Genomic DNA, 17,993 nt, shown 5'->3' with positions numbered 1-17,993 from the left:
TTCTGCCTAGGGAACCATGGCGCCCTCATCTTACAGACAGGCAGTCTGAAGGTTCATGCACAGTGAGTGACAAAGCTAAAAAAGCAGATCTCTCAATTTCTCATTTAGTATCTTTTCACTACACAACTGTGTGCGTGGACTTGGAAGTACCAATAGTTGAAGTTGTCACATTAAAGTTAGTTTATAAACAGTCAGAAGAAGCCTCCCAATTTAGAGAGTTAATAATTCCAAAAGGGATGAAGCTATTTGCCAGTGACATTTCCTAAGACAAAAACCATAATTAAAAAGAGAATATGAAACACCTTCATGCTGCTATGAGCTTGAATGGTTGAATAAGTAGGGAAAGGGGACAAGTTCAAATTAAACAAAATTAAGTATTTAATGTTAAATGTTTTTGGTTAAAATTCAACTAATAGGAAAACACTAATGCAGATTATTATTTACAGACTAATGAATAAAACAGAAAACTGGCTGTTTGGCACACAGCAAGTAAACTAATAGGCTTGAAATCCCCTCCTTTGCCTCCAGCAAAAAGAACCGGCAGCCTTCTGATGAGGTGAGATACATACAAGGCAACTTTAAAGCACATGCAAGGCAAGTGTGACGTGACTTAAGACAAAAATTTTTGACCAGAAGGGCTATAAAAACACTACACTACTCTGGCTATATAGAGACCATACAATGCATAACATTTGAAACAGATTTTAAAATAGCACCCTGCATATAAAAAAAAATTTCAAAAATGCTACATTCACATTAGAATAGCACGTCAGAGAAACTAAAACTGAACAGGCAAATCTTGTCCTAAAGGTAAATTCAATAAATTTCTTTTCAAATTCTAAATATACCTCTGTATACTCAAGAACAGTTCGTTTGTGGGCTCTATCATAATAAGGTCCTTGTTTCTGTTGCTAGTAAACAAGTCCCACAGCTTAAATATACACACACATACATATACATACATACATACACACATATACTATACACACACACACACACACACATATACATGATTTGGAGTTACCTGACACTTTCAAATATAGTCCTTCAAAACTGGAAAGTAGAACCTCAATTATTATTCCTTTCCTTCTGAACTGATGGAAAAATAAATTGACTTTCGGTAAAATAAATAATGCAGTGGCTCAGTCTAGATCTATGTAGCAGAAAATGTATTAAACTTTGAAGGTGGCTTTATCCAATTAATTTACACAAGACAAATTTTTTCTAAAGTTAATGGTTCTGATTTTTCTCTATTTCCTTAGCCGAATTTAAGATAATTTTTTAAAATATCACCGTCAACTGTGATTTTTTTCCATTTTACTACACCTTGTGTTGATTCTACTTTAGATGCAATTCTATTAATGAAAAAGTCTAAATTGTGAGGCACTCTTGTGAATCAGCCTGCAATGCGGGAGACCCAGGTACCATCCCTGGATTGGGAAGATCCCCTGGAGAAGGGAATGGCAACCCACTGCAGCATTTTTGCCTGGAGAATTCCATGGAGAGAGGAACCTGGCAAAGAGTTGTACACAATTGAGCAACTAACACTTTCACTTTCACTATTGTATATTCAGAGGCTTATAGAGGCAATTAAAGGACATTTTTAACTGATGACATATTTTAAAGAAGTTTATAAGTACAAGATGCTAAATAATATAAGACATATTATCATCTAGTAGTTATTATATGTAAATCAACTGTGCATGTATAAGTTTATATATATTTTAATTTTAAAATACATATATTTCGAATTTTTCCCACTTATAATCAGTAATCCACAGATTAAGATGTGTAAAACACTTTCTGGTTAAGATTAATCAGTGAATTGTATGGGTCAGGCTAAGAATAATAAATAATAAATATTTTTTATTTTAAAATAAAATAATAAAAAATAAATATTTTTTTAAGAATAAACTTAAAAAAAATTAACTGTATCAAATACTACACTCTTAAAAAAAGTCTCTAATTTATGAAGAGGTTCTTCTCCAACAGTTTACTTGTTGGGTCTGTTACATTATATTTTCTTGTTGAACAAATTGGGTTATGAAGTTTGCCTCATCTGCCATATTCACCTGACCTCTTGACAACCAATTACACTTCAAGCATCTTGACAACTTTTTGCAGGGTAAACTCTTCCACAGTCAGCAGGAGGCAGAGTTCGTCAAATCCTAAAGAGTGGATTTTTATGCTACAGGAATAAGCAAACTTATTTCTCATTGGCAAAAAGGTGTTGACTGGAATGGTTCCTATTTTGATTAATAAAGATGTGTTTGAACCTAGTTATAATGATTTAAAATTCATGGTCCAAAACCACCATTAGGTTTGCACCAACCTAACACCTGCAATGAATCCTCATGCTCAGGAATGTTCTAACATCTGAAACTGGCTTTCTGGTCTTCCTCCTCTTCTGTGTTCCTGTAACTGATTTTTGTAGTAAGTGGTTTTCATTGGTCTTCCCTCTCATTTATCAGCTTCTCTGAGAACACACCTCAAATTTAGCAGATGTGGTCTGACTGGAGCAGAACTTGGCAGACTTCTCACCTCCAAGAGCTCCACTCAGTGCTTCTGCTGTGGCGGCTACTTCAGCAGGTACAATGAATTCATGTTAAGCTCTGCAATTCAGCCAAAACCCCTACATCTTTTACAAGTGAGTTACTGTATAGCTAACGCTCTCCTATCCTGCATTTGTGAGGATTCTAGCTGCTTTTTATTGTATAAATTGGGTTGGACGATTTTTCATGTAAAAGAGATAAGTTTTTGATTAAATTTCACATGGTAAAATTTATCTATTTCTGTTTAATACTGTCCTTTGAGAAACCAAGTAAGCTACCTAGGATATTTAGAGGTAAATAATTTATCCAAGCATTCTCATCTTAAAAAAAAATTCCTTAAGAAGGTAAAAAAACAGTTGTTAAGGCAGTAGTTCTTAAACTTTGTGGCACATTAGCATCACCTGGGAGACCTTTTCATGTTCCATCAGCTCAAGTTGGGCCAAGTGAATCAAAGCATGTGGGGGTGGGAGCCAGCGCCCAGAAGGTCTTTAGGTGACAATGCCAATGTGCATCAAAGTTTGGGAAGCCCTGGTTTAAGACTTTGAGTCACATAGTGAGAACAGCTGGGAGCATAGCTTGGTTTCATTACTATTGGCTGTATTGCTTTGAGCCGCTACCCAACTTCTCTAAGTTTCCATTTCCTCATCAGTAATTAAACAACAAACTTGTAAATAACCACTGAGTTAAAGAAGAGATAACTATTTCCTAAAGAAGAACACAGAAAAACAGTAGAGAAAAATCAATGAAACCAAGAGTTGGATTCTCAAAAAGATCAACAAAACTGACAAATCCTTAGCTAGATTAAGGAAGGGGAAAAAAAAAAAGACTCCAAATCCAAAATGAAAGAAGGTACAAGACAATTTAGAGAAATAAAAAGGATTGTAACAGAATGCTATCAACAATTGTATGCCAACAAATTGGGTAACCTAGAAGAAAAAGAAATGGATAAATTTCAAGAAACACGTTGTTGGGAAATAACAATCAGCCAAAACGGCGGTGGTCAGACTCTCATCACATGTTCTCTCTCTCTCGCCCCACATTGTTTACAAAGTCTGTAAACAGTGACTTTGCATGGTATGATGCAACAGCTGATATCATTTATAGCAGAGCGCACGTGCATCATGCCTACATAAGCACCACGTGAAAAGCCTTTGCAGCCCACTGCAGAAGCGTCAACCATTAGTGAATAAAGCATTTTGGCCTTGCAGCTGCGAATAAATACTGTCTACAGTACCTACGGCTCCTCATAGGGACTTTTTCCAGCTTTCCATTTTCTTCCAGCTTCCCTGCTTGTCTACCCTGGGTTTAGCAAACAATGAGACACACATAACCTACACCAACTGAACCATAAAGAAATAGAAAATAGGAATAGATTTATAACTAGTTAGGAAATTGAATCAGTAATCAAAAACCTCAAACATACAAAAGCCCCAGGACTGGATAGTTTCACTTGCAAATTCTATAGAACATTTAAATAAGAATTACCAGCAATCATCAAACTCCTCCAAAGAATTGAAGAGGAGGTACCACTCCCAAAGGCAGTGTACGAGGCTAGCATTACTTTGACACCAAAACCAGATAAAGACAATATAAAAAAGGAGAACTACACTCCTCAACAAAACACTAGCAAACCAAATTCAGTTGGATTATACCCCATAACAAAGTAGAATTTATACCTAGAAAGTATGAGCAATTCAGGGCTTCCCAGGTGGCACTAGTGGTAAAAACCCCTTCTGCCAGTGCAGGAGATGTAACAGACGCTGGTGTGATCCCTGTGTTGGGAAGAGCCCTTGGAGGAGGGCACGGCAACCCACTCCAGTATTCTTGCCTGGAGAATCCCATGGACAGAGAAGCCTGGCAGGGTACAATCCATAGGGTCGCAAAGAGTTGACACAATTGAAGGGACTTAGTGTGCAGGCATGGGTGATTCAACAAAAGAAAATCAATATACTGTCCTACATTAACAGAATAAAGGTCAAACCCATAAGAGCATGTCAGATGATGCAGAAAAAGTATTTGACAAAACTTAATGTCCTCATATGATTTTTTTTTTAAGTTCAACAAACTAGGAATAGAAGAAAATGATCTCAACATAATACAGGCCAAGTAGGAAAAACCCACAGCTGAGATCATATTCAATGGTGAAAGACTGAAAGTTTCTCTCCAAGATCAGGAACAAGTGTGCCTGCTTTCAGGGTATACAGCCAATATTTTATAGTAACTATAAATGGAATCTAACTTTTAAAATTAGTGGATCATTGTGTTGTACACCTGAAGCTTATATCATATTGTAAACAACCATATTACAATTTAGAAAAGTTAAAAATACTATGTGCCCAGAGAAATGGAGGGACACAACATTGCATCAGAAACTGGGGTCCTAGTCAATGTCCTAGTCTGTGAACTGTGACAGCACAGTTTCTGATGGTGGTCAAGTACAGGGTGTGTTCCTCGGAGTTCTTGGCTGAGAGGGAGATAATGATGTAACTTAATGGATGACATTTTTCATTTAACAAAGTAACTGGTAGCTGATAAGCTGTTGTTCAGTCGCTAAAGTCGTGCCCAATGCTTTATGACCCCATGGGACTGCAGCATGTCAGGCTTCCCTGGCTTTTACCATCTCCCAGAGTTTGCTCAAACTCATATCCATTGAGTCAGTGATGCCATCCAACCATCTCATCCTCTATCGCCCCCTTCTCATCCTCTATCGCCCCCTTCTCCTCCTGCCCTCAATCTTTCCCAGCATCAGGGTATTTTCCAATGAATCAGCTCTTTGCATCAGGTGGCCAAAGTATTGGAGCTTCAGCATCAGTCCTTCCAATGAATATTCAGGGTTGATTTCCTTAGGATTGACTGGTTTGATCTCCTTGCTGTCCAAGGGACTTCCAAGAGTCTTCTTCAGCACCATAGTTTGAAAGTATCAATTCTTCAATGCTCAGCCTTCTTTATGTCATCTGTACATGACTACTGGAAAAACCATAGTTTTGACTATACATACTTTTGCCAGCAAAGTGATGTCTCTGCTTTTTAATACGCCTTCTAGGTTTGTCATAGCTTTTCTTCCAAGGAGCAAGAGTCTTTTAACTTCATGGCTACAGTCACTCTGCACAGTAATTTTGGAGCCCAAGAAAATAAAATATGTCACTGTTTCCACTTTTGCCCCATCCATTTGCCATGAAGTGATGGGACAGATAAACTGTACTTTCAAATAAAATGCTTCAATGGGGATGTCCCTGGTGGTCCAGAGGCTAAGTCTCCATGCTCCCAAAGCAGGGGGCATCCTAAACCAGCAATCTCATTACAGCCCTCTTCAGAACAGGGGCTGAGAAGCCTGGAACGGGAAGCAGTCGCAGGGCAGGAGGGGAATCCAAAGCAACACATCTGCCCCACGGATAGTGGTCCTTTCAGCTGGGATCTGAAGACAAGCTTAATCACACCCTCACTTGTTGTGGCCCTTTAAGTCCCAAGCTGAAAATCAGGCACAAAGAAAAAATATCTGTAATACAGTTCACTTTAGTTTATAGGATTTTAGAAACCGTGGACTAGATAAGGAGCATACTTGGAACTGTTTGACTTGAAAATAACCCTAGATAGGTGGGCCACCAAACACGGATTTCATTTTAAACAGCTTTTCAGTGTTTTAAGAACCTGTGCAGCTTCTTTGGCACATGGTGGACAGCTATACATTCTTTGGCAAATGTGAGCTCCTTAAGCCGTGTCTGTGGCAGTCGTCTCAGTGTGAAATTACAGCTCTATGTACTTCTTGTCCAGGTTCTCTCTGGCTTCCTCATTGGACATGGCTCATTGGGCAGCTGAAGTTAAACAGAGGGTGATGTCAGATTCCTGCCCAGTTTCATCAGCTGTGTTCTGTCACACCTGTAGTCAGGAAGCTAAAACTTCCCAAGCTTGTATTCTAATCTCTCAGAAATTAACTTTTTCTCCTTTCTTTTGGGGAATAGCTCTCAAACATCTTCTAATTGGCTTCTGTTTGGGGCAGATCCTGAGGCCACTGGTTTTAAAGTTACTAGAGATTTTTTTCCCCTCTGAGATAAAAATTCACAACCAAATATTATCTTCTAAACAAGCAGCAAAATTGGGTTTAAGAAGGTTACAAGGCCAAGTAATCACATAGATACATTACTGATTTGGTAGACAGGTTGAGTTTTCTTCCTAGTGTGACAGCTGTTTTAATTATAGAGAGTATTTATTTCAAAATAAGATACCTGTTTCCCATCTAATTCACAAGGAAGTGGTGACTGCAAATTAATATGAATTATGTGAATCATTTCTTATAAAAAGGCCAATAGAGCCTGGTGGGCTACAGTCCATGGGATTGCACAGAGTCGGACATGACTGAGTGACTAACACTTTCTACTTTTTATTAATAAAAACTTTTAAAAGTCATTAATGAAAAGGAACAGAATTAAGAAAATTAAGTACTATCTTACATCATTCACAAAAAGAAAATATTAAAAAAGGCAGTCATAGTTTAAAAAAGAAACATGCTCTTATCAATGCTGGAAAAATGCTTGAGGTAAGTGGTGTAACATAATTATACATTCTTTATGTGAATTCTGTAATTTTTCATTATCTCATTGTTCACAGAGCACACATTTGAGTTGATTTTCTGCAGCATGAAATTTTGGTTCTTAAGAACAAAGAATTTAATACACGGATCTTTGCCAGATTCAGTTTTTGCATTCTTTACATCACAAGTTCATAATGCTGAACACCTGTTCAACCACTGTTTTTCTCCAAAGTGTGTTTGATCATTCAGCTGGAAAGGGACAGCTTTTCACTTCCATTTACAAATATCTCTCACTTTTTACAAAACAGCTCTTCATCTGCAGCCAGACTTCCAGCTCATGAATTTTACTAAATAACATCACTACAGAGGTCACATCTTACAATCTCTGTCCTTTTTAGTAATCTGAACAGGGAAACAACAACAAACTTTCCTTAAGTCTTAAATAAATCCTTTTAAATAAAACTACTTAGAAAAATATGCAGTGAATTTTTATGCTTAGTTCACTTTTAGTTCAGCCTCTGTTCTTTAGATCTTGAGAGACTGAAGAAAGTTGAGCAGCTTTTAAACTGAAGATGCTCGTTTCCTATCTTAAATACTCTTTAAAGTTTAAGGCCATAAAACAGACTTACATTTCACACCCTGATTTTTCAAACATATAAGGTCCGGACAGATAATTATTAGGCTGGTAAAACATTTATCTTTCACTTAGTACATTTTTTAATCACCAATTACTGATCAAAAACTATAATATATAGGCTTCCTCCAGAATGAAGGAATATTTGAAGCTTCTAGCTGAGACACTGGCCTCCTGGGAAAAAATGTCAATATTTTGTACTACAAAAACCCCACATTCCATTTGTTAATACATCTAATTACAACATAATACAATGCAAGTCCAGTGGCAGCTTACGTGGTGACTCTTAATTTGTCACAATTATTCCACGATTCATTACTGAACTACTCTGTTGCCTCACTCATTCTCTGATAGGGAGCTTTTAATATTTCCCTGCAAGAAAAGAGGCAGTCCATTCACTACATGTAATTTTCACATCTCATTTTCTTAACAGATCTGAAAATGTGTTCTCATGGATATGTTGTTAACGGTATAAAAAATGGGTAACATCTGTCTTCAACAGCTGACATCTCACCACATCGACTCCACATGGACACGTACGTAGTGTGCTCAGCTTTTACGACGCCTGACAGATGTTCAGGGACCCTGAAGTAGAAATGACCTGTCTGAAGACATGCCTTCTACTTTCTTCCCACTGGGGCTGCCCTTGGCTATAACTGACAATAGCTGGTTTCTGCCGCATTGATGTCAGTGCCATTAATCTAGACAAAGAAGTTATTTATTTCAAAATGATGCCAACTCCTATGATTCATAAGTTAATAATTCTAAAGTGACTTGCAAAAGTATCTTACGTCAAAAATGTGGAAATGCTTTCTTACCAAATAAAAGGAAATTTTTCCTAGAAAGCTGAGTCATAAACTTACCTGAAACAAGGAGGCATGAGGAGGAGGGGGAAGGAAGAATGGGCCAAAATATTTGGCAGGACCTCGTCTGATTCTGTTATTTCACTGTGAGCAGGATGCCCGGCATGTTCAAAGTGTTTCCTGCCTCTATTCTCCCACAGAACTTACTCTTATTTGAGAAAATTTAAATTCACCTCCAAATAATAGAATATACCAAATACTACTTGAAGATTCTAAATTGAACATGCTGCTGCTGCTGCTAAGTCGCTTCAGTCGTGTCCGACTCTGTGCGACCCCATAGACGGCAGCCTACCAGGCTTCCCCGTCCCTGGGATTCTCCAGGCAAAAACACTGGAGTGGGTTGCCATTTCCTTCTCCAATGCATGAAAGTGAAAAGTGAAAGTGAAGTCACTCAGTCGTGTCCGACTCTAGCGACCTCATGGACTGCAGCCTACCAGGCTCCTCTGTCCATGGGATTTTCTAGGCAAAAGTACTGGAGTGGGGTGCCATTGCCTTCTCCGAAATTGAACATAGCTAAGTGGATTAACCTAGAGAAGGGAATGGCTACCCACTCCAGTATTCTTGCCTGGAGAATTCCATAGACAGAGAAGCCTGGCTGGCTATAGTCCATGTGGTCTTTGGTGGGAGTGGAGGGCAGTGAAAGGCAGGAGAGGTTCAGGAGGAATGGAGCTCTCTATGGAGGCTTGGGTCTGGACTGGTCCTTTGGGCCAAGGGTTTAAACACAGACAAGATGGGTTGTTTTTAAAGTTTGAATGTGGTTAAGTTTAGGTTGTTAGCAAAGAAGACCCGTTGGGTATTCAGGACAGAAATCCTGGGCAAGAATAATGAATATGAAAACACTAGAAAATCTTTTAAAGCCAATTACAGATAAGTAGGCAAATTTAGAGTTGAAATCCATAGGAATAAAGGATGTAATTAACATGTAATAACAACATTAATAGAAATGTTATCCATAAAAATGGTACCTCACCAATGATAATATTAAATTTCTCTTTTCAATGATGATTGAGAGTTAACCGGTATCTCTAACAAGCTTCTCCAGGAAAAGGAAAGACCTTTGGTATGCTTTTACCTCTTACCTTCCACTACCTAACATGGTTTTTAATCATTTGATGGTCTAGATGCTGACTGTTACTGTGACAATACCATGTTTTATTTTAATGGCTTTTATTTTATGCCACTATTTTTAAAGAAATTCTTTCTCAATAATTTGATAAAAATTGAAAGCCCTATTATAATACAAATTCTTATTTAGCAAAAAGTCTAATGATTTATTTGTTCATTATTATTTCTATAATTCATGTTATTTTCTTTCTTATAATCTTCTGTTTTGCTGGAAAACATTCTAAAGTAAAATTTTTTTTCAGAGAAGACTCATGGAGGATAACTTTCCTGAATCCCAACATTTCTAAAAGAACAATGTCTTCATTCCATCCTTACCCTACACTCACTCAGGTGCTAGTTTTGCAGGATATAGAATTCCAGGATAAAAAATGCTTTCCTTTAAAGACAGAAAAATTTTTGTTACATTTTCCTTAGAATTCACTGTGAATGATGTTGATTCTTGTTCTTATATAACTTTTTCCTTTCCTTTAATTTCTGGAAATGCCAAATTTGAATTTGTGTCTAGGTATAGATAAATTCATTTTCCCTACTTGGCACTAAATGGATCTTTCAATCTGGAGACTAGAGTCTTTCTTCAACTCTTCAGCTTATAGAAACCACCTCCCCCTTTTATAAATGACTGTTTATTCCTTTTGCTTTCCTTTTGTGTGCTTGCAATTCCTATTTTATTTTTACATTTACTTTACATTTTTAGTTGTTTACTAGACTTTATCATCCAGGTCTCTTCTTACCTTTGCATATCCCAGTACCATACATAATGTAGTATTTGTCTCTTTTATTAAATGTATTGTTTCCAAAATATATTTTTAATTTCCAAAAGCCCTTTCTTAATCTATGAATACTTTTTATTTAGCCATTTTGGGCTTAGCAGCATCCCTTGGGTCATTCTAAGGATATTAATTTTAAAGATTTAATTTTGTCTTCTTCTGTTCCTCTGAAGTTAGTTCTGCTTATCAGTCTTGGTTTGTCTCTAAAACCAATTAGCTTTTCTTAAAGATAATTAAGATCATTAAAGATATGAAAGATTGTTTAAGGAGGATTAAGATCTTTCTTAAAGAATATCCTTAAAGAAATCCTTCAAAGATGTGTAGCAACCTTTCCTCAATAGGCTTCTTTCTTGCTCCCTAAATAATATCATTTATATTTTATATTTTTAAAAATTTTTTCGACCTTATATAGTAGGATTATACTGTATCTCTGCTTCTGAAACTTGCTTTTATTTTGGTCAGTGTGTTCACAAGATACACTGATATCGATGCAGACATTGCTGAAGTACATTCATTTTTTATTGCTGCACTGGATGACGTATTATGACTGTGCTGTCATCTTGTTATTCATTTTCCTACAGGCTGACATTTGAGGTGTTTTTTTTTTCCCTTTTTTGTTGTTATAAAAAAACAGTCCATTAACCAGTTTGTAATAAGTCTTTTCTAAATATTAGTATATATCACAATTCACTTTTTACAATTACTTCTAGTCACAAATTTTAGGAAGATAGAGGCATGTTAAATTTATTACAGGAATTAAATGCTTTCTGTAAAAATACTCGACAGAGAGAAATCTCTAGACTTTACATCTAGTCTTTATTAACAGATAAGAAAAGTGCAATTCATGACATTATGTGACTTTTTCAAGGTAACAAAGAACTTAGTGATTTTTCATGGTAGTCAATCAGGCAGTAAGTAAGATAGAGGTTATCTTGGGCTTCTGAAAGTAGCAGTAATGTAATTTTTCTTTTCACCCAAGAGGTAAGAACAGTGTACTTTCTTTCCCCTTGATGTACCTGCGGTATTTGTTTCAATCCCACCAGCCAGGTAGGACATGGTAAGCTCGGCCATCTTAGCCCAGTTTCATGTGACATCTAAAAACTGACCAGGAAAAGGTATTGCTCAAAAATTATTTTGGCACAAAAGTTCAGTATTCTTTTTCGCAGGTAAAAATCTGACCATAAAGAAGTGAAAAGCAGCTGGTGACCTGTGGTAAATCATTCACCATGGTATCAGAGATTCTAGGATGGACTGACTCGCGGTCTCTTCTTACCTTTGCATTCTGGATACAGGGACAGAGGGCCCAAGCTGCACTGGCCTTCACGTCCGGGTGAGGGTTTTTTAGCAGGGACCACAACAAACGAACTCCATCTAAGCGATCAATTATCCTATTGTGAAACAAACAATTAAAAAAAACCCAGAGGTATATACTGTAATTGGAACATGAAAATAAAATTTAAATGGCTATCCACACAGTTCTAATTATTTTTTTCTCCTTTTGACATTTTGCTTAGCTATTTTTTTTTCCCAAAACTTTAACAACAGCAGGGACTTAACATGCTGTTGATTTGTCAGTTCTCTGATTTCAGTTTTACACTCGTGATGCAGAAAGCAAGCTCTATAATAATTATGATTCACATAAACTAAAAATCAAGCCATGTAATTTTTTAATTAGCTGTATACAGTCTGTTGCCTGAATGCAAAAATACTGGTTTCTTTCATATAGTAACATCTAAATACTTTCCAAGACAAATATTTACGCCTCAAAACTGTGCAGTTACCTTTTTTATTTGGTCTATGTTTAATTGACTTACCGTACGGCATGACATATTTTAAACTCCTCCAGTCCTAATCTAGCACTAGGAATTAAAATCATTACGCCACACTGCCTCCTTTGTTGGGCAGCAATAACACGTAACTTGTTTTCCATGTGCTTGCTTCCCAGAGAGACTAACATTGCAGACTCTGTTATAATTACTTAAACACACTGTAATCAAAATATCTTCTTGACTAGCTGAAAAATGAATTATCATCAGAGTCATCTCCACACCATCTGTCTTCTGTTTATACATCAATCAGTCCAGGGAGCATAACCTCGCATTAAGGTCTGTTGAGTACTCACAGTTGAGAAGAAGGCCAAACAAAACTTAATATCCTTTACAAACATGGCTTTGTTCAGAAAGATACACTAAACTATGAGCAGATGGAAAAAGATAAAGAATATCAAAATTCCTTTGATTTTAAACCTCGAGTTAAATACATGTAGTACTTAGCCACAGATAGAATAAATACTCCTAGCTTAGTGCCATTCAATTTTTTTCTTGAAAATTGACTAAAAATAATACTACATTACTTAATTATCTGAGATGAGTTTGCCAGGAAAAAAAAAGTATTACTCAAAAGGTTCCAAGTTGGATATAAGTTTTCCATAACCTTAAAAAAATTGGAAGTGCAAATAGCTTATAGTAAGATATAAACTATCTCTTTAAAAGATGATCTTTAATGAGAAAAAGTACATTGAGAAAGTGTTTTAACCCCATGTTTAAATAATTTTCTAAAACTAAAGCTCTCTGTCACTATCTTGCTAAGGGAAATTAAAGTTTTTATTTCTCAATTTACACAAAGTATAAAGAAAGATGGTGAATATACTGTACTTCACAATGAAGGATTTACTTTACCAACTTAAAAAAGCTTACTGTTTTACACATGCCACTGAAAACATAATTAATGGAGATCCCTGGGTCTCTATTTTTTTTCATGTGTGATTTCCCAAAGAACAATAGTGAATGATAATCTGTCCTACTCTCTCACCAATGTAGTCAGTACTAATATTTGCATTAGGAATATTCAGCCATACAATGCAGGACATAGCTTGTCATTAGAGTGGAAGTCATTAGGATGGCACACATTTTCAGTTATAAAGAGGGATAATTCAACTTTGGATCCCTACCCCAGGCAAAATTTCACAATTAACAATAAAAATTCACTGTTCATTCTAAAACCAGATATACTGTCCTTAACTGTCATCCCAAACCCTAGACAATTCCTCAGCTGCTTAGTTACAATGGATGAGGACTGTGACCTCATTACAGATGACTTAAAAGATAGCATGGTACACAGTAATTACCTGAGATGAGGAAAACATCAAAAAAAAAAAAAAAATGCAAACAGAGGAACTAACAAAGTCAAGGGCAGCAAACTTCAGAGTTTAATCTTGTTCCTCCATTTCCCTCATCCTCTGGATTGAGTCATACTGTGGATTTGCTTCACAGTAAGTCAAGCGTCTCCCCTACTTCTCTCTCTCCCTGCCAGCACCCTAACTGTAGTCTCTGTCACCTCATATAGAGATAGCTACAGCAGTAACTTGGTTTTGTGTCTCCAGTTTCTCTCTGGAGTCCATCCTAATCCATCCTATAGAAATTAATCCTGCTGAAAGAGTATTTTAGAGCTTCTGCAGTATCTCCTTGCAAGCAAGGCCCCAGAGATATTCATTCTGTCCATCACACCAGCCAACACATCCAATTACTGCTTGGTGAACAGTTCACAACTGAGAGATCACTCCCAGGGGACAGTCTCGGACGGCTTCCCACTGCCTGCATGGTATTCACACCTCAGTCTTGAACTCAGTATTTAACATTTCCAATGAGCTGGTTTATTCCTCCCAATTCCCTATATTCAGGTGTTTGCTCATAAAACTCTGTGGCCACCTTCTAAACACTAAGTGCTGAGCATACAGAAGTAACAGATACACTCAATTCTGGCTGCTCAGGGTAGTTAAATTGTATAAAGTCACAGCAAGCAGTGAATTTGTAAATACCAAAAATCATTGCTCTCTGGGGAATATGAAGTTTTGTTCCTAAGAGCCTCTGGTGAGAATACTTTCATTAACTGATCAATGTATAATCTTGTTTTATGTGTGTTTCTGTTTAAAGACACTTTTCTTAATAATACTTTTTTGATTCATTAACACTGAACCCACGAGCAATCCAGCACACACATTTTTCTCTGTAAGGCACATGGCAGTCTTCTTGTACTTTGGCATTAGGCTTAGGGGCCATTTCAAACAGGAAGATCACCAGCTCAAAGCACAAAAATGCAAAACATGTGGCACTAAATACTATGAAGATGACACATTTACAAAAGGAGAGCGGAAACAAGAAGGCAGAGTATGGCCGTGTTCAACTCCAGCTGGAAACACATGCATGGAGTAACTGCAAAAATGCTATAAGGATTAATTAGGGGGATCACAAATACGTTTCAGCAAGATATGAATACAAGAAGAGTGAAGTGAAGTCGCTCAGTCATGTCTGACTCTTCGCGACCCCACGGACTGCAGCCTCGCAGGCTCTTCTGTCCATGGGATTTTCCAGGCAAGAGTACTGGAGTGGGTTGCCATTGTCTTCTCCAAGAATACAAGAATAAAGGCTCTGCAAATAAAAGGGATTTTCACTGTCCTTCAGGAAACTGCAGTCTAGTGAAGGTGATAAAGAGACCATTGCAATCTATTCTGGTAAATGCTATAGGACAGTGGTCCCCAACCTTTTGGCACCAGGGACTGGTTTCGTGGAAGACAATTTTTCCATGGACCAGGGGTTGAGGGGATGGTTTCAGGGTAATTCAAGCACATTACATTTATTGTGTACTTTATTTCTATTATTATTACATCACCTCCAACTCAGATCACCAGGCATCTCAGATCCCAGAGACTGGGGACCCCTGCTAAGACATGTGGGTGTCAGGTTCCACGTGAACACAGAGGGGAGACACTGGTTAACTCACAAGTCACAGAGATTCTCCCAGCTCTAACCTTTTCCCACACCACCTCCATCTTTCGCTGTGACAATGCATATTTTAAGGTCTACAATAAAAACTCTCCTCAAATCCTCTGGCTTCTCCCTCCTCTGGGAGCCTTTTGAGTTTTGCTGCCCTCGTTTCTGGCTCTCATCATATACTGCTTTGCAGTGTGGTCATGTGTGTATGCATCTTATCTCCCCAAGTGCCGTGTAATCTCCTTGACAGCCAGAATCTGCTACTGCCCACCATGCTTAGCGCACGTTCCTGAGCCAGTGAATATTGGTTAAATGGACCTGAAACAGAAGTCTTTGCCTACTCTGCTTTCTGCTGAATCAAAAATCTCTCCCAACACAAATACACTCATTTTTAACCTCATACTTGAAAAGCATATGTTCAAATTCAAAATCTAACCAGGAAATTTTTATTTGGAGTTCCTTCTAGGTTGAAAGTGCATTTTCATAGATCTTCTTTACAATTTTATTGCTTTTTGAATATACAATGATGGGCTTATAGGCGGTGTTAATTATACCACTGTCCATTTTCAATGGACGTAGTGTAGTGTCTCCTTTCATACAGTTCTTTAACTTTACTAGTATCTTGCTCTGATTTCATTTCCAGCAATATGTTAACTCTTCCTGTTTTTATTATCAGTAGAATTTTACATTAATACTTTGATATTATAAAAACAAAACTGAATTACATGTTTCCAAAATCTTCAGGTTTATCATAGAAATCAAATTGTGGGCTGACAAAATAACAGTTCTCGAAAGATGAATACATGTTAACTGACTCTTTATAAAAAGAAAAAAACACACAGCGGCTTGTTGTGAGTCTCAGTTTCTCTTGTTATGTTAACTCTTGTCAGGATTGTTAAGAAGTCTGGCTGGCTTGCCTGCCCACCAAGGCCACATATACGAACAAACGTGGACAGTCTGCACCCACATGGCCAGTATGGCTGAAGTTGCAGAATTTCTGTCTGGCAATGCCAGTACATCTATTTTGAAACCATAATTTGGCATTGTGTCTAAAAATTTCATAATGTTTGCAAATTATGCTGATAAATACCATTGTCAGACAATGGCTCAACCTAAATGCGGTTAGCCTGAAAGAACATGATGTTCTTAAGCCACATTGTAAATTGCAACTGAAATCTATACATTTTAAAAACCATGTTGGCAATTCTGCAAAAATGGAAACATAAATGCAGGTCAGAATTAATGACTGTGAAAAAACTATGATTAGAAAAAATTTAACATTTTTATAAAAATTCTCAAAGTTTTAATGTTTCTATCTCTATGAATTCTTTTAAAGAGACTGCTGCTGCTACTGCTAAGTCGCCTCAGTCATGTCCAACTCTGTGCGACCCCATAGAGGGCAGCTCACTAGGCTCCTCTGTCCCTGGGATTCTCCAGGCAAGAATACTGGAGTGGGCTGCCATTTCCTTCTCCAATGCATGAAAGTGAAAAGTAAAGGTGCGGTCGCTCAGTCGTGCCTGACTCTTAGCGACCACATGGACTGGAGCCTACCAGGCTCCTCCATCCATGGGATTTTCCAGGCAAGAGTACTGGAGTGGGGTGCCATTGCCTTCTCCGTTAAAGAGATTATAGGAGACCATATAGGCAGCTGTGTGACCCTGGAGCAGCTGTGAGGAGATAACCCACGTCCAGGAGCAAAGGAGAAGCCCCAGCAAGATGGTAGGAGGGGTGAAATTGCCTTTAGAATCAAACCCCATACCCACCAGAGACGCTCAGAGGGCTCAAAAATACCTTGTCCACACCAGGACCCAAGACCCCGCAGAGACTGAGACAGAACTGTGTTTGGTTGTCTTCTGTGGAGGTACGAGTCAGCAGTGGACTGCTGGGGGCAGGGGCTCTGGGTGCAGTAGACCTGGGTATGGCATAAGCCCTCTTAGAGGAGGTTGCCATTAACCCACCATAGAGCTGCCAGAACTTACATAGGGCTAGGGAAACAGACTCTGGGAGGACAGAAACAGAACCTTGTGTGCACCAGGACCCAGAAGAAAGGAACCGTGACCCCACATGAGACTGACCCAGACAGACTTGCCCATGAGTATTCAGGAGTCTCTCGCAGAGGCATGGGTCAGCGGGAGCCTGCTGCAGGGTTGGGGGCACTCAGTGCGGAAGTGCATGGGACCTTTTGAAGGAGGTCCGCATTATCTTCATTACCTCCACCATAGTTTGCCCTCAGGTCAAACAATAGGGAGAGAACACAGCCACGCCCATCAACAGAAAATTGGATTAAAGATTTACTCAGCATGGCCCTGCCCATTTAAATAAGACCCAGTTTCCCCCTCAGTCAGTCTCTCCCATCAGGACACTTCCATAAGCCTCTTATCCTTCTCCATCAGAGGGCAGACAGACTGAAAACCACAATCACAGAAAACTAACCAAACTGATCACGTGGACCACAGCCTTGTCTAACTCAGTGAAACTATGACCATGCTGTGTAGGGCCATCCAAAACAGACAGGTCATGGTGGAGTGTTCTGACAAAATGTGGTCCACTGGAGAAGGGAATGGCAAATCACTTCAGTATTCTTGCCTTGAGAACCCCATGAACAGTATGAAAAGGCAAAAAGATAGGACACTGAAAGATGAACTCCCCAGGTCGGTAGGTGCCCAATATGCTACGGGAGATCAGTGGAGAAATAACTCCAGGAAGAATGAAGAGACAGAGCCAAAGCAAAAACAACACCCAGTTGTGGATGTGA

At 38.2% G+C, this 17,993-nt stretch overlaps 1 protein-coding gene across 5 annotated transcripts in view; it reads right to left on the bottom strand.

Annotated features, from left to right (window-relative positions):
• ARMC4 (armadillo repeat containing 4) overlaps nucleotides 1-17,993 on the bottom strand; it is a 173,597-nt gene that overhangs the window by 62,410 nt on the left and 93,194 nt on the right. For all 5 annotated transcript variants that reach the window (XM_010860039.1, XM_010860037.1, XM_010860040.1 and 2 more), the window contains one exon: nucleotides 11,743-11,857. In XM_010860039.1, coding sequence (XP_010858341.1) covers nucleotides 11,743-11,857 — 115 coding nt within the window. The remainder of the gene's footprint in view (nucleotides 1-11,742; nucleotides 11,858-17,993) is intronic.

Source organism: Bison bison, unplaced genomic scaffold (genome assembly GCF_000754665.1).
Source record: "Bison bison bison isolate TAMUID 2011002044 unplaced genomic scaffold, Bison_UMD1.0 scf7180017864461, whole genome shotgun sequence".
NCBI classification, from domain to species: domain Eukaryota; kingdom Metazoa; phylum Chordata; class Mammalia; order Artiodactyla; family Bovidae; genus Bison; species Bison bison.
The sequence above is the reverse complement of the archived record's forward strand: the minus strand, read 5'-3'. Positions and strand labels throughout refer to the sequence as shown.